Source organism: Aquila chrysaetos, chromosome 26, assembly GCF_900496995.4.
Source record: "Aquila chrysaetos chrysaetos chromosome 26, bAquChr1.4, whole genome shotgun sequence".
Taxonomy (NCBI): domain Eukaryota; kingdom Metazoa; phylum Chordata; class Aves; order Accipitriformes; family Accipitridae; genus Aquila; species Aquila chrysaetos.
In genome coordinates this window covers 4,720,951-4,741,590 of record NC_044029.1, presented here as the reverse complement: position 1 = coordinate 4,741,590, position 20,640 = coordinate 4,720,951, and the positions used below count along the sequence as shown (strand labels likewise).

Below are 20,640 nucleotides of genomic sequence, written 5' to 3'. Positions count from 1 at the left end.
TAAGGAGAAATGCCACATCTTTCATAGGAACCCAGTATGTTGCTGATTATACCAGATTGGTATCCCAGAACCTTTAACATGTTAACATCTTCCCAGTGGTGATATATCCATGTTATTACTATTAAGCCTCTTTTGGTTGAGGCTTTAGGACTGTACGCTGCAGACTTGCAGTTGCTCAGTTCCAATGTCAAAACATGGATATCAGCAGTTAGAGCTGTCTTCTACAGTGTAGAATGTTTTCTTCAGCTTGTTTCCCAAAATGTGGGGAAATATGATTTGGGGTTTTTTTTTGGAGGGGGTTGTTTTTGTTGTTTTTGGGTTTTTTTTTCCTTAGGTTTTTTTTTTCTTTTCTTCTGATTCACCATTGTAGCTATCAGACTATTACTCAATAAAGTAAATCAAATTGCACAACAATCTCCCAATCTTTGTATGTATGGATTTGCTACTATTCAGGAAACAGTGATCTTACCAACCTATATAATTTCTCAGCTAATACTCAAATAAATGCACATGTATGAGTGAGGATGAATACCCCTGCTTTGCCTTTGTGGTGCTGCTCAAAGGTAGAGCTGGATTATGTTCAGATTAGTGGCTTAGAGGCTGCCTGCTGAGTTCCCATAGTTAGGTATTAGCATAGGACATTGCTTTTTCTGTTACAGCAGTCCTCCAAATGGTAAGAAGGGACTAAGGGCCTCAGTACCCATTCCTCAGTCTACATGTGAAGTATTTAATAGAAGAAATATCCAGGATGAGAGTAACAAGGACATAAATTCATCCTCAGTCAAGCATTTCATAGTTTTAACTCTTTCCCTAGCTTTTTAATTAAAGCAAATAGACCTGTGTTTGAACAAGGAGGGTTGTCAAGACTTGCTGTGATCTAGCCCTGCCCAGGCTGAAATAGAAACAATATAAAAGAATCTTCTTGTTTTCCTTGAGACTTAACTGTTCTGTAGTACTGTCAAGATGCTTTGTCCCTTCTCATAAACTCTGGGGCACTGACCAGCTTATTTTGTTGCATCTAAACTCCCAGTGTTAGGCACCGAGTTTTGTCATTAATGTGCTGGCAGAAATGAGTAGCACGGCCACTGAGACGAGGAAGACACCAAGAACCTGAGACAGAGGGGATGGTCCCTTGGTATGGCAAACACTTGATATGTTGTTCTCTCTGTGGAAAAGGTGGCTTTTCTCCCTCTTCCTCCATGGCTTCAATTCTCTCTCCCTGTTTTTAATGCAATCTTTAGTATAGAAATGGGTGGAGTTTGCTCCTGAAAAACAAACCAAAAGCTTTTGTTATGTAAAATTTTTCTCCACGCTCTGCCAAAATGTAGCAGATAGTTGGAAGTTTTTCACCTATCACGGCAACCACCCTCCGGTTCCCTCCCAGAAGAGCTCTTGTATTCCAGGTACGGGTCATAATCACACGGTTCTTCTGTGCTTGTCATCTGTCTTGCTAGGATCTGCCACCCTGAAGCTGAGGAGGTTTTCCTGTGAGCAGTGCCCATGAAAAGTGTTCCCAGGAATACGGTTCTTTCATCCTGATGAATCTGTGTTCTTACAGTTCTTGTCTAGCTCTACCTTGAGATGAGGTAGCTGCTATACGGAATAACTTCTGTTACAGTAAGAAACACTCTAATCTGGTGCTACGTTAACCTTTTACTTCTGGGCATTTTTAGCCAAGGTGATAAACTTAGCTGTGATACGCTTGGGGTCTCAGTGGTGAACACATTATGCTAAGGTTCTTTAAGTTCCCTCCAGGCTAGCCCCTGGCCTGGGGATTTAAAACCACAAATACCAATGCTGGAACAAGCAGACTGAGAAGATAAGAGCTTTGGGGTGCAATAAGACGGTCATGTTGTACACGTAAGAAGTGATTTATGTCTCGTTGCTGGCAGCCTGCTGTGAGCAGTCACAGGCCAGGTACACCCCACGGCAGAGCCAAGCTCTGAGGAATGACATGGGGCAGATGCAGGGCAGCTCGCTGGGATTTTTGTTAGCGGTTCTCCAAAGCACAGGGGCAAACGGCAGGCTGAAGACAAGGAGTGCTAGTAAAGTGAAAGGTGGTGATTCTTGTAAATAATCAAGAGTAGTTACTGTGATGTGGAATCAAGTCACCAAACATTGAGCAAACTGACTTGCGCTTCGTATCATTCCTATTAGTTACTGTGAGGAAAAGTAGGGTCTGTAGCTATGGTGTGCTCGAAGCAGTGAACAATATTTTGAACAGACTGGAGGGGGAACTAGTCCTCTTTGTATGAAAGCATAGTTCTTGTCCTCATTAGGATGCCAGCCCTAGGGTTGATGCATTGCACTAGTAAAACTAAACCACACTATAGCTTGCTGAAAGCTCGGCTTCGTTCTAACGCAGCACAGAGGAATGACTTGTTCGGGTACAAAAAAATCCAAGGATAGCGCATGATTAGATTACAGTGGTGCAAAAATGTTGCATGTAGACCTTGTGAATTTTCAGGCATGATCATGTTGTCCAAACATTTTAAAAAACGTTCCAGTGTTTTTTTTTTTTTTTTTTTTTTACTTTACAGATGTTGTTGTGGCTTGTTTGCAGCACTAGCTTTTAAATTGCTGGCCCTTCAGATTCCAAAAATTACTTCTAACTGATACATGTCATCTTGAATTGCTAGTACAGAGTGTTCAGTGAAGCCAGTTTCACAGGTTCAATGCCCGTGAGTCAACCAAAAATCATGATAAGGACTTTAATCCTAAGCCTTTTTTTACACCCCATGTGTTGGTTTGGTTTTTCATTTTTGAGTCTGGAGGTTTCAGTTTTTCCAGCTTATACCTGGAATGTTAGTTGCTGACAGCCTCTTCATTTTAATTAAAGGAAAGCTGAGAATCCCACAATCCTAAAAGGTGATGCTTGGAAAAAAAAAATTTAAAAAATTGCAAGATGAATGATGAAAATGGAACTGCTGACTGTATTTAGTTGAGCACTAAACCTAGCAGAAGTGTCAACTATGGCTCCATTTTAGTTGTATGGGTATTCACCTGCTGCTAGTATTATCACCAGAGACAGAAAACGGTTCAAATACAAGATGGGTGGGTAGAGTGGGAATGTAACCCAGCAGCTGCACCCATTGCATTAGAAGTAATTTTATTTTAATCTGATCTCGTCAGTATTGTCCTAATTATATCTTATATAACCACATTCTAGATAAACAATACATAATTATTAGCAAGAAGGAAAAATTGCTCACTAGAATATGGGGGCAGAGGGGTTATTTTTATATCTTAAAACAATCCGGAACTTACAGGGTTCTGTAGTTGCATGAATTGCTGTATCTTAGCAAAGTGTTCCTGTAGGTAAATTACCTTGTTAAAGATCATAGAAAAAACTTTATTTACTTACATGCTGTATTCAAGAACTTTTTCTTGTATTCCTGATAAAATTCCTATGCATTTTTCCTTTGGCTATAAGCCTAGGATCTAGCAGAAAGGAAGTCAAGTGATGTCAGGGCTTTGTTCTTCTTAAGCCAAAACACATGATGGAAATGGGAAGAGATAGCTTTAGACATGGGTGTCGTGTCTACCAGTCATTTAAAATAAAGTAAAATAAAAATTCTGCTGACTTTGCTGTCATTAAAATAAATCTAAGTATCATATTGACTGCTAGAGGAAATAATGGCTTCAGGGATTCTAAAAGTTGTATTACTGTTTCTCAATAATTATAAGAAACTTTTCTGTTGAAAGGAGAAATTTTGTTTTTTAAAAACTATAGCAATAAAGGAAACTTCTAGTACATAAACCATAAAATTTCCAAATAGAATAACTAGAAATTACTTGAAAAGTCTGAGCTGGTTAGTGCCCTATACACAAAGGAAACGGGGATGACAAGCTACTTTGGTTTCTCAGCCTAGCTCCTGAAAACCACTTCTTTATTAGCGTTAACTTCAGCAGGTCTCAGTATTTTGCTAAGCCCTTAGCATGACTGAAAATGCCTGGAAACAACATTCCACCGACATACAACTTTGGATCACCAAGGTCTGAGCTCGCTTTACAACATGGCGGTTTGCCACAGTATTGCTGAAATTCAGTAATTTCTACAACGGGCTGAAGATCAGTCAAAGAAACTGGGAGGCAGAGCTGGTGCTGCCAGGGGCTGTGAAGGGCATCGGTGCCGACCATCGCTGGTCCTCATCGGCTGTCTTAGACAGAGGGCACGCTACAAGCTAGGTAAAATACAGCTGCCAGAAAACCAGATGAGAAGCTACGCTGCTTGCTGAGCAGGGAATTACCTGTCTGGCTTTTGGTGTCTGAGAAGGGACTGAAGGGAAAGAACACGAAAAAGCTAGCAGCTCCTATGAGAGGTGGCACTTCTCACAAGGTGTATCAAATAACTAACCACCAGGACTAGTACAATGCTGAAAGGTGTATTAGTAGAGCTTAAAGGTCCAGGGGAGTAACTAGTATCAGCATAGTTTGAAACCACGTATAAACAAAGTCTGCCTAGATAACTGAATTTTGGGGAAAAAAGAATAAGCTTATAGCAAAATCAGTCTGTCCTGGTCCCAGGGTTGCCAAGGTGGGGGAGGGATTAACTGTTTATTAATCACGTTATCTACAGGGCTTTGAAATAGCCAGTGCCTCTGAGAAAGTCTGGGGAAATGTAAAAACATATCACCATAATTATGGTGTTTAATCTGCCTGATAAATTGTGGATTTTATTCTACTTAAATGCTATTTAAAAAAAGGATTGCAGCTGTGTTTTGTTTTGTTTTCTTCCAAAGTTGGAGCCATTAACTCTCCAGGAACTGAAATACCAAAATAATACCACTACTTGCTATGGTATTAAGGAGGAATAAAATGCATTTTTTGCAATATTTATATTAGCATAAGGAACAAGCTGGCATTTAGTAGGAAAAAGTTTAAACAGGTAGTACCCAGGAAAAAATTTAGTGCTGAGTGCTGCAAAGAACAAAATACGTTTAAAACCCCCCACATTCAGTGTCCCTGCCTTAATTCTTCTTTCACTGGCAGGCAGGGTTTTTGTAAGTAAATCCTTTTGTTTTCAGTCAAATTGTTCCGTAATTGATGTTTCATAGCTGAGAACTGCAATTTGGTGCACTGTCAGTTAACAAATAGTGAATGCAGAGGTATGTTCAACGTGGGAAAAGATTCAAAGCCCAGTGCAAATTCTTTTGACTTTACTGAAGTTATTTGGATCAGGCTCGATAACAAGAATTATATAAGAAACAGTTGTAAGACTGACAGTTGAAAGCTGTAAAATCCCTTTTCAAAATGCTTTGTTACAATTTTAATTGTATCTCTTTAGGTTGCAGCCCTGAAATAGAATCTGTTCAGCTGAATCTCTGTACCCACACTCAGTTTGTCTCAGGGGGAATCTCCAAATTTGAGGGGATTGTTCTGGACACTTATATTACACACATCATACATTTGCTTTTTTCTTACCTAGTGTGCTGCTTGACACAGTCTGGAGGGCAGAAGAAGTTGTGGATCAACTGTTACTGTTTATGGGACTTTTAGCCAGTTCATTTTCTTTTAGGAAGAGCAATATTAAACAAGACTGAGCCTATATTAGCTGCAATTTACCCATCTGTAAAGTGGGCAGTGGACTTAACATTTTGTAATTTATCAGCGTGAGGTGAAAAGTTGCTTATATTTCAATTAACATTGATAGGAACTTAAGCTGCAATGATGGTAATATCCTTGACTGGTTGCATTGCTAGGAAGAGAGAAGAAAGTAAGTTAGGGAAGTGAGATTCTTGTCTAACTAGATTGCAGTAGAAGTGGCATCGCTGCTCCTTTGTGAGCTGAAAAGCACTTCAGATGCATGTTGTCTGCGAGGGAAGCTGCCTGCGAAAAGATAACTTTTCTGGAAATTCATCTAACTCCCCTGATGGAGGATGCAGTGCCTACTGCAGGCTGCTTAACTTGCCCACTGTACCCATGCATGCAGGCAGGTTTCATTTTGAAAGGGAACAAAATAGAGTAAGTGAATTTTTAATCGAAGGGTATTTTTTGTTTGAGAACAGGACGTATGGAAAAAGTATAAGCAGTGGCAAATCTCTTGCTAGGCTACCTGTAAAAACTTTCCATGAATCATTACTAGCTCCTGAAAAGCTTAACCTGAAAGTAAGAACCTTTAAAAATATAGGTACTGTATATGAGTTTGTCCAGGTCAAAGCCTGGGAAAGAAACAGAAGATGACAAAAAGCAGTAGTTATTCTCCTCCTAAATAAAACCAACCTTCCAGTCTTTTATCTAAAATGCTAGACAACCATTTCATATACTGTAATTTGCAAACAAAACAAGTTGGTTTTGTGAAAAGGTTTCAGACTTGAATCTTAAATTCCTTTTACTTATTTTTCAGTGTTTGATTTTCAGGCTAATTTGTGAATTTTCTTTGTTTGTTCTCACATTATTAAAATGGTTGCTTTACATTTAAAAAATAGTTTCATAAGTCTGGAATAAATATTTAGAGGCTTGCAGTATTTCATCTGTCTCCTCAAAACATCTTTAAACTTCAAAAACAAACACAGAATTACATTAATTCATATAAAGAAAATGGACTACAAATTCTGAGAAATACTGAGTCACATTTTGCAAATATTAATTGCAGGGTTTTTATTACAATTAATTCATTGCAGAGATTCTTTTTTTTTTTTCTGGAATGAATCCAAAAGTTTTGCATTTGATGCCTGCTTCTTTTCTTACAACTATTCTGCATTCAACATTTGGCTAGAGATTATTTGTATCAAAGTAAACAGCATTAAGTCATTGCAGTACAGCTAATAAACACTTATTTTTATTACTGAAACAAAGGTGAATGTATAGACACTACACAGTCACTTCAAACCTGATGTTTAAGATGTTTTGAAACGTTCCATGCTATATTTTAGCTACATGCTGGGCATGCCTTTTAATAAAACAATACTTTTAAGGAAGTTCATGACATGTCACCTACATTTTGTATTCATTGCTCTCTTCAAACTGCATTTAATTTAAAGCCTTTACTATTTCAATGAATGGGAAGTTATGAAGTATCAGAATAATCTGAGCAGCAGCCGGGGGGCTGTTCCCCTTCGGTGAGGCACTTCAGTCCTGCCCGTCACCTTTTCTCAGGAGTGATAAGGAATCACTTTTGGAGTACCAAATGCCACCTGAAGAGTGACACCCCCTCCCAAGCCACAGTCCAGTGCCCTCAAACCCTGCTGGCACCCAGCACAGCACGCCTAAGCTCCGTCTACAAGTTGGGCAACCTTTCCATACCAAAATCGTCCCGTCCTTGGCATCAGCCTGGTTTTTGGTGGCTGGCGCGGGAGCCCTGGATGTTGGCATTAGGGAGGGCCACGCTTGCAAAGGGGACCAGGGTGAGGAGGAAGAGGAGAGGGAGGAAGGGAAGGCATTATTGCCTGGGACGGCAGTGGACAGCAATGGCTTGCAAGACCCTCATCTGGTCTTCAGGCCACCGAGTTTGGGCCACCCTGACTTATATTTTCAGTGGTTTTGAGATACATCACATTCAGAAGTGTTTTCTGTGCTCTTCTTTCTGAAAATGACAGGCAACCATATAATATGTGTTTCTTTTTTTCCATCTTCATTTCAGAGGTTTTGTGAGAGATTTAACCAAATAGATGTGTTTTTAATAAACAAATCTAGAGGCTCATATTTCTTTTCTTTTGTCCTTAAAGTTGGAATGCTGTCCTACAGACAATTGAAAACAGCATAGTCCTAATAGATTAAATCTGCTTGCACTAGTTTTAAAAACACATTTTGGCTCTTGTTATCAGCAGAAACAAATTAGTCTGTAGAAAACAAAGAAAATATGTACATGCTAGCATACAGCTTGACTCTTAATTAGCACAAAGGATCCTCTCAAAAGCTTTTTTTTTTTTTTTTTTACATCTCATTATTGTACAGAGTTTCTAAAAAGATTTGGGACTTTTAAGTGAGCTTTAAAAAAAGTGTAAGTTAAATTTAAAAATCTGGTATTCTGACCTGGAATAACCCACATGTAAAGAGAACAGCGTAGTCAGAAGAGATGCCGCTTAGCTTGGTTCCCACAGATTTGGACTTGCTACCCCGAATTCAGCAGTCCTCAAAAGTGTGGCATGATGACCACCGGTGATTCCCCAATCCACAGAAACAGTAAGAATGAGGTCTGAAGTCTAAAAGTCTGATGATACTGATGTGCAGGATTGGCTGTGGTCCACCGATCTACAAAGTCTAGTAAATACTTTTTTAATCTACATGGTTAGCTTTGAGATTTGAGCAGAGTTAGTGGGGAGTTGAGCTGAACCCAAACTGGCTCAAATATGTGTGTGCGTATCTATATCTCTATCTCTTTGTCCCTAAAACTGGAATAGGACCAAACCATCCTTCTGAAGTTTTACTGAACTCGGACCAGAACTGAACTGGAAGAACTTTAGTCAGGGCTGAACCCAAACAGAACCGAAATGAAAAGTTTAAGGGCTTCTCTCCTTTGACTTAAAAGTATTACCTGTGCGCATCCTTGTTCTGTAACTGCGGACTATAATCAACACCTGGAGTGCATTGCTGAAGATGAACCCGAAACACCAGTACTGCATTTACAGTTTCTGCTAGTGAATGTGCAGCACTAGTTATAAACTAGTGGAAGGAAAAGGAAACACCAGACTTCCCCTTTAATCAGACTTGGATCTCTGCTGTTATCCTCCTTCCTAGGCTTATCTGTTTCCTTTCACTGCTTTCCTTCTTTGCATCTCTGTTTAGACTGTAAGCAAAGACGGGACTAAATGCTGGCTCTACAACGGCTACCATTTACTTGAGTGGGAACCGGAGTTGCTCTGTGCGTATCCATATGTTTTCCTAACTTTCTAAGACATTCTTGGACAGCATAAAATAAATAATCCTAATTGCCTCATCTGGCAAAAAGATATAGTAAATGCAAGTGATGTAACTGCTTGTCTTCATTTTCTATTTTAAAATGTAGGCACATTATCTGCAATTAAATGCAGCTGTCAGGATTACAATGATGTGATATTTTAAGTCTCCAAGTTCGGTCACTCCAATTCCAGATATAATACAGTTCCTTACATCGTGACTGGAAAAAAAAAGCTGCAATCAGAAATACAAGAAGCTAAGAAAGGAAACTTTCAGTAGCTGTACAGCGCTGTGCTGAAGAACAATCATAGAGATGGTTTGTGGTGTTCTCTGCTCCCTGGTTTGTGTTGTTTACAAATGTATTTTCTCACAACCGGTATTACAAACTATCCATGACATGAAAATTTAAAACCACCTCAGCTGTACTTTTGCTACAACAGCAGCATACTTCTCATCTTAAGAGTTACCAATGACTTACTTGTGTGGTCTCCAGTGTTGTCGAGGTCATAGTAAATACGTTAATGCATCACTCTGAAACAACCCATAGGAGTATTTTAATTTTTTTATGTCTGTGTTCCTAGAAGACTAACATGTGTGCCTGAGACAAAAAACATTTACTTTGGTTTCACAGATGTACTGGAATAAGATATGATTTCTCAATTATTTAAAAGTCATTTAAACCCCTTGTATCAAATTTATTGTCTGGAAATAATCCTAGATAAAAGCATTATGTCAATTAAACCAAAATACTGCTTTAAAATTGCCAAATAAGTAGCATCTCTGTAGAAGCTGGCCACATAGTGAATGCATATAATTTTTTAAACATTTCTTAAATCCAGTGTACAAACTTTGCCTTTAAGACTGTGATTTACATTCTGCGTCCACATAAATTCTCAACTTTGCTGTCAGCCACAGGAAAATCAAAGGAAAAGGATCCAAGCTTTAGAGTGTGACTAAGTGTGTATCTTTATGCAAAATCTTGTGGATAAATATCATGTTAAACATCCGCAGTATGTGAGCTCTACCAATAATACTTTCAGTTACGTTTTTCCATGGCAAATTATTTCCTGGGTACAATGCCTAGGAAAGACATGTAAAGGTTTCCATAACAAACTTCCAAATACCCTTAAATCTGTACGATTGGTCTCAACCGACTGTGCAAACGGGATTCACACAGCGGCAACACTTCTAGCAGCAGCTGCAGCAACCACCTTTCCTGCTTTTCCAGAGGGTAGGCATTAGCAAGCCGAGCAGACCGCAGCCAGCTCGCTGTGGTTGTCTGCAGCTTCAAGGTAGCATGTTCCAGCTCTGCAGGATCTTTTTTTTTTTTTTTTTTCTTTCATCATTACTGCGGTCCCGACATGAAAGAAAAGGGCTGACACTGCTCAAGCCCGTGCGACACCTGACACCTACGTAAAGATGGAAAAAAGTTCTTCCGTGATATCTGATAGGAAATGACACCGCCTCGTTTTCATAGCTCTATGAATCAGTTTTCTCCTTCTACTGTACTTTGGTTTCAAATATTCGTATAAAATGATGTGAAAGAGATGTTTCTGTATTCAATAATAGATGAATAAAAGTACGAGAATGTGCGTAGCGCTGTGGTAGACACAGGTTAGATCTTACTTTACCAAATGGTTTTCATCTTACTTTACTAAATGGTTTTAATCTACAGAAGTTTCACTTTGAGGCTGTTCAGATGAAAGTAATGGAGCTAAATACATATAGTATTCGATGTAACACTGCTGTGCGTTTTGATATGATGGTACCAGCACCTGGATGAAGTCTGGCTTAGCACATACTTGCAGACAGGAACCGGTATTCCTAGAGAGTAACGAGATCAGCTGTTTCTAATGTCACGAAAACTCCATTTTTGTACTTTCTAATTTAATTTTAGATACGACGCCTCCACTGGCTACAAAAAAAAAAAAAAAAACAAAACCAAAACCCAAACCACCCCACCACCCAGATGCCGAGAGCGCAGCAGGTCCTCCGAGCTCCTGGAAAAGCACCTCCCTGGCGGAGATCCCCCTCAGCCCCTCGCCAGCTGAGGGGACGCCCCCCCCCGCCCCAACCACCGCGGGGTCTCCCCCTCGGACCGGGAGACCCCCAAACCACAACCCCGCAGCAGACACCCCCCCACACCACCACCACCCCCCCGCCCCGAGGCCCACCTTCCCGCCCGGGAGGCGGGTGGGACGCTGCCGTTACCGGTGCTTGCCCACAGTTGACATGGCGGCGGCGGCGTTCCCGCCAAACCCCCGCCCCGTCCTCCTCAGCGGGGCCGGCAGCCGCGGCCCTTCCTCAGCCGGCCGGCCCGCAGCAGGGCGGCGGCGGCGGCTTCCGGCGAAGCCCTCTTGCCTTCAACAAAGATGGTGCTCCCCGCGCAGGCTCCGCGGGCGCCCTGTGTAGTTCCCCGCTTCCCTCTTGTAAGTACGGGGGGCGAGGGCGGAGAAGGAGGGGGGGGGGGGGGGCTCTCCCCTCACAGCGCTCTGTCGCCCGCTCCAGCGCTGCGGTGAAGGGACCGGCGGTCCCGCTCGGTTCGACCCGGCTCCCGCCGCTGAGGGGGAAGCGGGAGTTAAAGGCGTTAAACCCCAGCGGTGCCCGAGGGGACGTTCGGCGGAGGCTGGCGGAGCCGGGGCCGGGGCCGGGCTTCTTCCGCGGGGCGGGCCGGGGCGGTGGGAGCCGAGGGCCGGCGGCAGCGCCCGCCTCCGCGGCGGCAGCCGTGCCCGGCGGGAGGGCGGAGGGGGAGGAAAGAAGAAAGGGAGGAAGGAAGGCAGGCAGGCAGGCAGGCAGGCAGGCAGGCCGGGGTGCTGCTGCCGCCGGCCGGGCTGGAGGCGCGGGGCTCGGGTGGCAGCAGGTCGGGCAGCCGGCCCTTGGCTGCGGCAGGAGCAGCAGCTTCCAGACCTGGGTTAAAAAGTTAAAAGCAAAACTCGATTTTTTTTTTTTTTTTTTTTTTTTTTTTTTGGGGGGGTGGGGTGAGATTTTGAACCTGTAGGCATGCTGCAAATAGCCAAAATCACTCGTGGATCAGGCAGTCTTAGCTTAGTCTTAGCTAAGCAGGCACATGGGAACACGTACTCGGACTCACAAGCAGCCCAGTGCAGTTGGTGTTTGGGAAGATGCCAGAGCGTTTCCAGCCAAGAACTAAGTGAACGTTCCTTTTAGGATCGGAAGGGGTCTTTTTAGGGTCAAGGCTTTCAAAAGTTTTACCGCCGTTCGTGGACAGATTCTGTGCCAGATCCAGAAAAAATGCAAACTTGCCTGTGTTGGTGTGGTGGTAAGTCAAGGGCTGTGCTCATTCAGCAGGATGTGGGAGTATATTTCTTAAAATTTGGCTCTAGAGTGGAAAAGATGCATTTTTAGAAGTATCCAGGGAAGGTTTGAGCCATGTCATCTTTTGGGTAAACGAACGACTCATCTTTCTGCTTTACCTCTAGCACAGCATTACTGGAGAAAATTTATTTTGGAGCTTACTTTGGGTCCCTAGGTATAGGCTCTGATTAAAATTAAACTAATTCTATGCTGTGCTAAACTCCGTCCCTCCACTGTTACGCACCAAAATCCTGATATATTTCCATATCTGGCTGCTTAGTTCCTGACTCAGACATTCCTTCTCACAGTAGACACACACAAAGAAATACTTAATTTTTAAAAGACCTTAAAAATCAATACACCCCATCTTGGAAGTTTACTCGGCCAGTGACCTTGGGGTTAAGGGCCTGCGGTGTTCAGGGCTTTAAAGCCTCAGTTGTGCTCACTCTGCAGTCAGCAAGCCGGAGGGCTTTTTCAGCAGAAATTCCCCCTTCAGAGTCATGGCTTGGTAGGCATTTTTCAGTGCACAAAGGTGCAAACTGAGATGGTTTGAAAAGGCCTTGTTTTTGAAAAGCATTGACCACTTTGGTCATGAAGAAGGGGAACTCATCAAGTGCTGGAGAAGTTGATGTTCCTCATCCGGCACATGGGCAAGGAGGCTCCTGGATGGGGCTCTGGGTGGCCCGTGCAGAATGTGAAGCACAAGAGCTTCGTAGCATCTGAAACAGTTTTCTGCCTGGGTTGAGAGAACGCACTCGGGGCTGCTGCTGGGTGCCTGTCTTGAACTCTGCAAGGGCTTCGTGAGCTCAGAGGTGATCAGGGAATCCTGGAAGGGAGAAATGACGGGGATCTGCTGCCTGAATTTTATCTGGTTTTGCTTTAGTCCAGTGATTGCTCCCAGTAGTTTCAAGTTAGTGCATGTTAGAGACCAGAATCTTCGGCTTCACCTGTCCAAAATGAGCATCCGAACATCAAATGGGGAAATCCAGTTCTCTTTCCTGCCTGCTCTTTTTCCATCTCCTTGCTTGCACTATCATCTCACTCCATGATGGAGTTTGATGTTTGAGCTATGCTTAGCAAACTAGCATTTTTTAAGGACATAGCCAGGACAGATGTTGTTGGATTCCCAAATGGCCCCTAGACAGAAGGCAGGCACCTCAAAATTCACTTCCCTGTACAAGAAACATACTGGGTAACCCAGGAGAGATGGAGTTCTCCCGGGAGGGTGCTGTCCAGCAATGCTTTCAGTGCTCAGGGGAAGCGTTTTCAGAAAGTAGCTTTATCAGGGGGTGTCACAGATGGGGTTTTCCAGTCTCTGTTGGGGTCCTAGGCCCTTGCATTCTGTCCAAGATGCCATTTACGTGCCTATGTGTTCTGTTGGTTGCCTGCCCTAGATTTTAACAACCAGGCCAGCTAACCAACCAACCTTTGATGGGGCTTCGAGAGCCAGTCGGCACCTCTCACCATATAAAGACTTTAGCAGGTTTCTTACAAAAGCTTTGAAAATCTCTGCTTCTCCTTGTATTCTCAACCTGAATTAAGTACACTTTCTGCAAGGTCTAGCTGTTCGAACAGCAGTGTCTAGTTTAATTATCAGAAACTCACTTGGTAATCACACTCAACACCTGCTGCAGGTTTTTTACTTCATTATTTACTCATGAGAAAGAATTTAATTGTATTACTCTGTCATTTTCCTTTTCAAGTGCCATTAATGGGCCTAGGGATATGTTTGTCGTTAAGGACTAGACTGGACATCTTGATTCCATTCACAGGTCTGGCACAGACTCCCTGTATGATCTTGGATGAGTTGCTTGGTCTCTCTGGACCTTGATTCCTCTTTGGTAGAGTGGCTATAAAATGCATCTTTTCCAGCTTTTGTCTAGTCAGAGTGTTAGTCAAGTGAAATGGAAGCTGGCAGAGGGCATCCGATTGCTTCCTGTGAATGCATTAGAAGGGTAAATATCAGGGAGGGAGAAGAGCTACTTAAGCTAAAGAACAGTTGTGGCAGAACAAACGCCTATAAATAGAAGGTGGATAAATTTGAGATGGAAATTCGAAGAAGGTTTCTCATCATCAGATCAGTCGAGTTCCAGAGCAGCCTTCCAGGATGAGTCGGTGGGAGAACGACCTGGTGCATAAGGTACATTTCTACCCCTCCGAAAATTAAAATGCATCGCGTAGGCCAAAGCTGCCTGCTGACTCTGTCGCTGCTGCTGCCTGGCTGTGGTGCATCTACCAGTCCTGCTGTTGCTTTTGCCCTACTGCAACAGCAGTAACATCAGAGGCATCAGTAACAGAGCCCAGGTGTGACATCTCTCTTAACTTTTTGGGGGTAGAGTCTCTTAAGGACTGGCAAATGCTCTAGCTGCCTTTAGTGTGAACCTTGACCAGTTAATGAGTGGGATTATTTGGCGTGGGTTTTATTCCAGCAAAGGACTGGTCTTCACAATGCCAAAGGTTCTCTTCCTTTATTAATATTTCCCAGAAACGGCTGCATTTTAGCTTGTGAGGCAGTGAAATCTGAGTGGAAAGAAGATGGTGGGGATCATTAATAGTTTTCCCAGGTTGGTGGTTCTGAGTTTGGCATTCTTTCTAAAGGTTGCCAGGTATCAAACATCACTTCTGGATGTTCAGACATGACTTCTGGATGTTAAAGGTTGAAGTATTTTAATCTTCATGCATTTCCCTACTCCTTTTCTCACACTCTAGGTTGCCAGATGGATGCCAGAGACAAGCAGCTTTTACGCTCCCTGCGCCTGGAGCTCTGCACAGAGGTGCTGGTGGATGGAGTTGTTATTCAGTATCTCTACCAGGAAGGGATTCTCACGGACAGTCATGTTCAAGAAATAAAATCCCAAACCACCACTCAGAGGAAAACCATGATGCTCCTTGATATTCTCCCCACCAGAGGACCCAAGGCTTTTGATGCATTCTTGGATTCCTTACAGGAGTTCCCCTGGGTTAAAGACAAGCTGATGGTGAAGCGTAAGGAAATGACAGTACAAGATCCTGCAGGTAAGGCCATGTTGCTGATATTTTGAAGCTTGCTCTCAAGCCGTAAGTTTGAAAGTATTGACTGTACCAGTAATTTCAAGTTATGCGTTGTGTAGATATGGAGCATGATATCAACAAAAGGGGACAGGCTGAATTTGCTGGAAGCCAGCCAAATGCCAGGAAGTATTGCAAACTTTGGGGAATGAGCAGGGCTGAGTTTCAGGAGACCGGGAGACAGCAGGAGAGGCTGCCTTGGGAGAAGCTGGGATGTAGGAGGACCCAGACTCCATTACCTAAAGGAAACGGACTATAAAAAGTAGTTTTGACTAGCTGCAGAACAGTCTTCTCACCATCCATACCCGATTATTCTTTGTTTTATGTATGTTTTACAGTGGTTTGTTTCTGGATTGCTCATGTTGACGGAATTTTTATTTACTTACTCTTATTATGATTTTAATGTAATATTGATTTAGTAGCATGTGCTAATTTAGATTTAGTTAGCTTATTATGTTTACTGGAGTGCAAATATCTAGGATCATTACTTCCAAAATTACCAGCCATTGCTAAGTTTTTAAAAAAAAATTCCAGGAGCTAACCGATTTCGAGGGTGTTGTATAATCTTATTTAGTGAAATCTTTGGCTTTCTGGCATTTAAATGTACTTCTAAAACTAGTGTTCTGGACTTGATGTTTGTTCGTAAGTGATTTCTTTACCAATATGTGCATGCAATTGTTGAGCTGTTTTGAACTCAAAACAACTGCTTAAAATGCACGTTTCTTGCCCTAGATTCTGGCCGCACGCGCTGGCTGCTAACCTCATGTTACCAGCGAGATAGTGAAATAGTCTGCACTTGGGAACATCGTTTCTGAGCAGTCTGATTAACCTTTATCCAAGCCCTCCACTCTTCCCCCCTATTTGAGTTTGGTCATATGTATTTTGATGCACGACACGTGATTTTTCCAGTGTCAGGGTGCTTTGCCTGAGACTGAAAGCCTGTGAAGGTGGGTGACTAAGACCCGTTGACTGTCCTGTGCACCTGCGTGCCAGTTCAGCTGCATGTTCAAGAACGTTTTGTCAAGATCTGCTGGACAGATCTGACATTATCTTACCTTAGGACATTTTTAATGGAATATCATGACAGCTTGTCTTTCTGTTGAGTCTCTGTGAAGGTTGCTTTATGCTTGCTCGGGAATGGGTAAATAATTTTCAGAATTTGGGAAATAAATGTCCTGTGCTGCCCATAGGGGAAAACACTGCAAGTTCTCAGCACAATGCATACTTGTGGCATTGAGCATGTTGGGAAAGACCTTGCTCGCTGTTATGACAAATCCTGTCATGCCAATGCTCTTTATTTGCCTTCCAAATCTGCCTGTTTGTTTGCTAATTGCTGGTTAAGCTGTTGAATAATCCTTACAGTTCCAGAAATGCACACACAGCCATCGAGTACAGTCAGGATCGTGTAGTTTGTTACCAGAAAAATTGTTTCTGATTTTTGTACTTTCACTTCTTTTGTGGATTGCTTGTTTCCTTTTCTGATCGCTTGTGACTAACGTGCTGGATTTATGCATATCGGGTTCTCTGGTTTCAAGTGGGCTGACTTGATAATCCTATTGCCAAATTTTGTGTGTAAATTAGAAAAGGCTTCCAAACCAGATCAAAGGTTACTGTTATTTTTACTGTGGCAATACAGAGTGTAAGAACAGGATAAGAGGCAGATAGCCAAGTTTGTTTTAATATTTAGGCATGTTCTTTAGAAGCCAAAGAAAGAGAGCACCATCTGTGCCCTAATAAATGCTGAGTGCACCCTGGAATGAATTGGAAACTATGGTGGCATCATCAGTGCTGATTACATGCAAGAAAATGTGGTTTGGGATAAAAAGCCTCGCTTTGCATTCTAAACAACAAACTTGTAAGCTTTTGTCTCGGCAGAGTACTTGAGCATATGCTTGGCCTTAAGCATGGAAAAAGCCATGGGCTCTAATAAAACTATAAGCATACTTAAAATTAAATGTGTTCTTTAGTGCCATGCTAGATAACTTCTGCCTCATTGGAAACAGTTCTTATAAATGATGATTTGTCAGTGGCAATTTCTTTTAAAGAATCCATCTGTAGTGAAAAAAGCCTGCCATATACACAGTACTTTTTTTTCAACCCCAAAACTTTTAAAATTGAAGTTGATTTTATGGCCTCAGATTTTTAAATCTTTTTTTCCTTTGAATCATGCATACTTATGGAAATTGCGTGCCTGCTGTTCACTTGTTTATGCTCGATTAAAATTCTGTTTACTCAAGCAAAATATCCTCAGTTTTTGCAGATCTTTTGCAGGACTAAGGACTGGTGGCAAGTTGTTCCTTGAAGGAAGGTTTTATTTTATAGTCTTTCTCTTCTCACTGACTACATGTAGGATTTTTAAAGTAAGTAAAAGTAGACTTAGGTTTTCTCTATCTGAACTTAAAAACTGTGGCACATGCACAGTGATTTTTTTCTATGCAGGCCTTTGGATTATTGTGCATTTTGTTCAAAGAGATCAGGCTTTCTATCTTTCCTTTGGCTGAGAAATATAGTTTGTTGGTTCCCAGTTAAAAAAAAAATCACAACTGTAATTGTTAAGAAGCTTTAAATTTATTTTCTTCCCCTAGTAAAAAAAAACACCACAAAACAACAAACCAACTGAACCAAACAAACAGCAATTTCAGAAGGACAGAAATAAAAACATTTTTGGTGATTAGTGTAAATATGATCTGGTGGACTGAGCAGCTACAAAATGGAAGCCAAAGTCTGAGACCTAGACAAGACACTGCCACTGACTCACTGGGAGCCTTTGGGCAAATTTTTCCAAGGCAGTGGGGTTATTGATTGCCAAGCTGTGTAACTTGGTGTAATGTTCATGGAGCAGCATATAGGGTAACTGTAAATTGGCCCAGGATTCAACCCAGAGTATGCTGTTCGGCTGCTTGTAAATAAATGAACTTTAAAACCTGTGATAGCCTGAGTTTTATTGCTGCACATCAGTTGACTTAAAAATAATAGTTCTGTATATTGTTATCTGCTGTAGTTCCAAGGAACACAGAAGACCATAATCCTGCAGAGCATGAGGAATATTTTTTTCCGTGGGAATCAGGAGAGTGATGTGCAGGCAGGTAGGGCCACTTGCATCTGTAAAATTGCAGCAAAGAGACCCAAGATTCCTTCCCCTTGCTTGTTTACTTTATGCAGAGGACAGCCTTTTGCCTTGGGTCACCTTTCTCCTCTCTCGTATGTATCTGTCAGATGGCCACAGCTTTGGGGAAACCTTTTCTTAAGGTAGGGAAAGCATTGTAAAACCCCAAAATATCAAGAAGAAAATTTAAAGTTGTGTGCTTTTGGAGGTAAATATTTATGACTTTAATTTATTTCAAGATGATAGGGTGTGTTTCTTGCTTATCTAAGAACCTGTGATAAACAGTTCACCTGTGTAGAGTGGCATTGCAAGACCTAATGATTATAAATATCAACTGCAGTACGAGTTCCTGATTTTGAAGATGAGAACTGCCGTAGTAAGAGTTAACAAAAATAATGTGGGTCTGTTTCATTGGGAAAAGACTATTCTGGTTTTTCTGCCCTAGTTTGGATAACTTTATGCCTTTGTCAGGCACATAAATCTTCAATATAGTATTGTAATTCCTACAAAAAACTACAGCTGTTGGCAACAGATTTCCATTCTTTCTAGGAACAGCAAACAGTTACCCAATATTTTTTGCACTGAATATAAAAATATAAGCTTCGACGGCATTTGTTTATAAGAATGTTTTTCTAATCTCTCTCTGCTCGGGAATTTCTCTGCCCAAGTATTATATTTCTCTCTGTGCTATATGTTGCTATAAAATTATTTAATTCTAAGAGTGTTAGTACTGGACCTCTTTGTAGTATAGATGATTTCTCCATTCCACAGGAAATCACAGCATACTGAGAAAGAGAAAAGTCTGAGATACAGCGTTTGCCAAAGGAATCCTGCAGCACCCGTTGCTATCTGGCAAATGTTAGTGAATTCGGGGCATGGAGTTTCACAGAATCGTCTTGGGAAAGCTGTTCTCTCACAACTAAGCAAGGAATATTTTCCAATGCATGATTTTGTTGTTGTTGTGGTACCTAGTCACAAGTCTGCATTAGGGTCCTGTTAGACTTGGGTGAGGTTTTTTGGTTTGAACAGATTTTAGTGTGGTTGGGGTTTTTCCCTGGATGTGTGGGGAACGTGTGTTCTCGTATAGCTACATAAAGCTTCATGTTGTGTAACACTTTGGATGAAGCATGCAAATACAAAACAAAGCAAAACATGTACTTCTGAGAAAGCCATCCTTCCCTCCCCCCACAGCTTTCCCAAAGTCCTTTTTCCACAGCCGGGTTGTAGGTTTCTAAGAACTCGGATTCAAATGCAACAGCATTAGGGCATGGGGAAGTTTAGCATCTCTCCTTACCTTTTGTTGGCTGCTGCCTGCCCTCTTCCTATTCTGCTTCCGCTCACGTCTAATGCAGTGAGGAAACAGTCTGGTCTCTCGCCTTTTCCATTTGGATGTCAGATAGGAGAGCAGCTGATGAATTCCTTTTCTCTCTCTAAAATGGTGGACAGAAGACGGTGGTTTTTTTTTTCTTTTCTTTCCCTCCCCTCTCTTGTATAGTCCAGTGGCAGAAGGGGGAGTTTCCTCCCATGTATGTCTGAAGGAAAGGGATGGGCTTAGCAGCCTTGGCCGCACTGGATTGACCTGGAGATGAAGGAATGCCCTTGTGCCACATCCCAATGCCTGGAGGCTAAAGAAAATGTTCTCTGATTCTCTGGAGAGATTCAAAGGCATCCTCGTAGGAGAATTTCCCAAACTCTTTTCCACATTCCCATCTCCCCTGAAAATCGGGTGTTACATTTATGGCTTTGGCTTTGTTCCTGACCGCAGCGAGATCTGTGAAGTCTGGCATTAAGGGTTTGTGCACACACTCAATATTAACAGCATGCATCATGACATGGACAAGTAATCAACTTCCCTAGTTCTACAGAGCGTTCTGTGTATGTATTTTGGTTTTAATGTGTGTATGAATGTAAGATTTTTTTTTCTTTTTTTTTTTTTTAACAGTTTAAGGAGTATTTGCTTTGTTGCTTTTTTGCCGTGTTAGTAAGGAGCTGTGTTTATGCTGCTTACATCTATGTTTTTCACCTTGAGAAGCCTAAGTCTTAGGCATCATGGTTAAGAACTATAGTGTTTTGTGTCCAGTCTCAAACAGTTTCTTTCAGGTAAGTTAATGGAAAGATATAACCATATTTGGTGTCATCCTCAGTAACACAAATATGCGAGGCTAATAATAATATAGATTTAATAAAACATATAGACCCTGGAAACAGGAGAGAAGTGAGTTCTGGCAAGAGAGGTGTTTGGGCCAGCTGTGCCTGGTCGGCTACTCATAACCAGTGCCACTGAGAGGAAGCAGTGGGTAGTTGGGATTGAAGACTCCGTGGTGTAGGGAATG

At 41.9% G+C, this 20,640-nt stretch overlaps 1 protein-coding gene and 2 long non-coding RNA genes across 6 annotated transcripts in view; 1 reads left to right on the top strand and 2 right to left on the bottom strand.

The window, feature by feature from the left end:
- Positions 1–329: 329 nt before the first annotated feature.
- Positions 330–19,805, bottom strand: LOC115336065. Its single transcript, XR_003921606.2, has 2 exons — positions 19,602–19,805; positions 330–1,265 (listed from the first exon to the last, which is right to left on the bottom strand). It is a non-coding gene; the product is annotated as an uncharacterized LOC115336065 (long non-coding RNA).
- Positions 6,575–11,104, bottom strand: LOC115336064. The gene is made up of 2 exons (XR_003921605.2): positions 11,013–11,104; positions 6,575–10,662 (listed from the first exon to the last, which is right to left on the bottom strand). It is a non-coding gene; the product is annotated as an uncharacterized LOC115336064 (long non-coding RNA).
- Positions 11,152–20,640, top strand: part of CRADD (CASP2 and RIPK1 domain containing adaptor with death domain) — a 79,569-nt gene continuing 70,080 nt past the window's right edge. Inside the window, exons 1-2 of one of the 4 annotated variants that reach the window (XM_030002574.1) lie at positions 11,152–11,267; positions 14,863–15,168. In XM_030002574.1, coding sequence (XP_029858434.1) covers positions 14,871–15,168 — 298 coding nt within the window. In that variant the 5' untranslated portion in view covers positions 11,152–11,267; positions 14,863–14,870. Of the gene's footprint in view, positions 11,268–11,805; positions 12,119–14,022; positions 14,294–14,633; positions 14,718–14,862; positions 15,169–20,640 lie in introns of those variants that run through there. The other 3 variants (XM_041120528.1, XM_030002573.2, XM_041120530.1) reach the window with 3 other exon arrangements.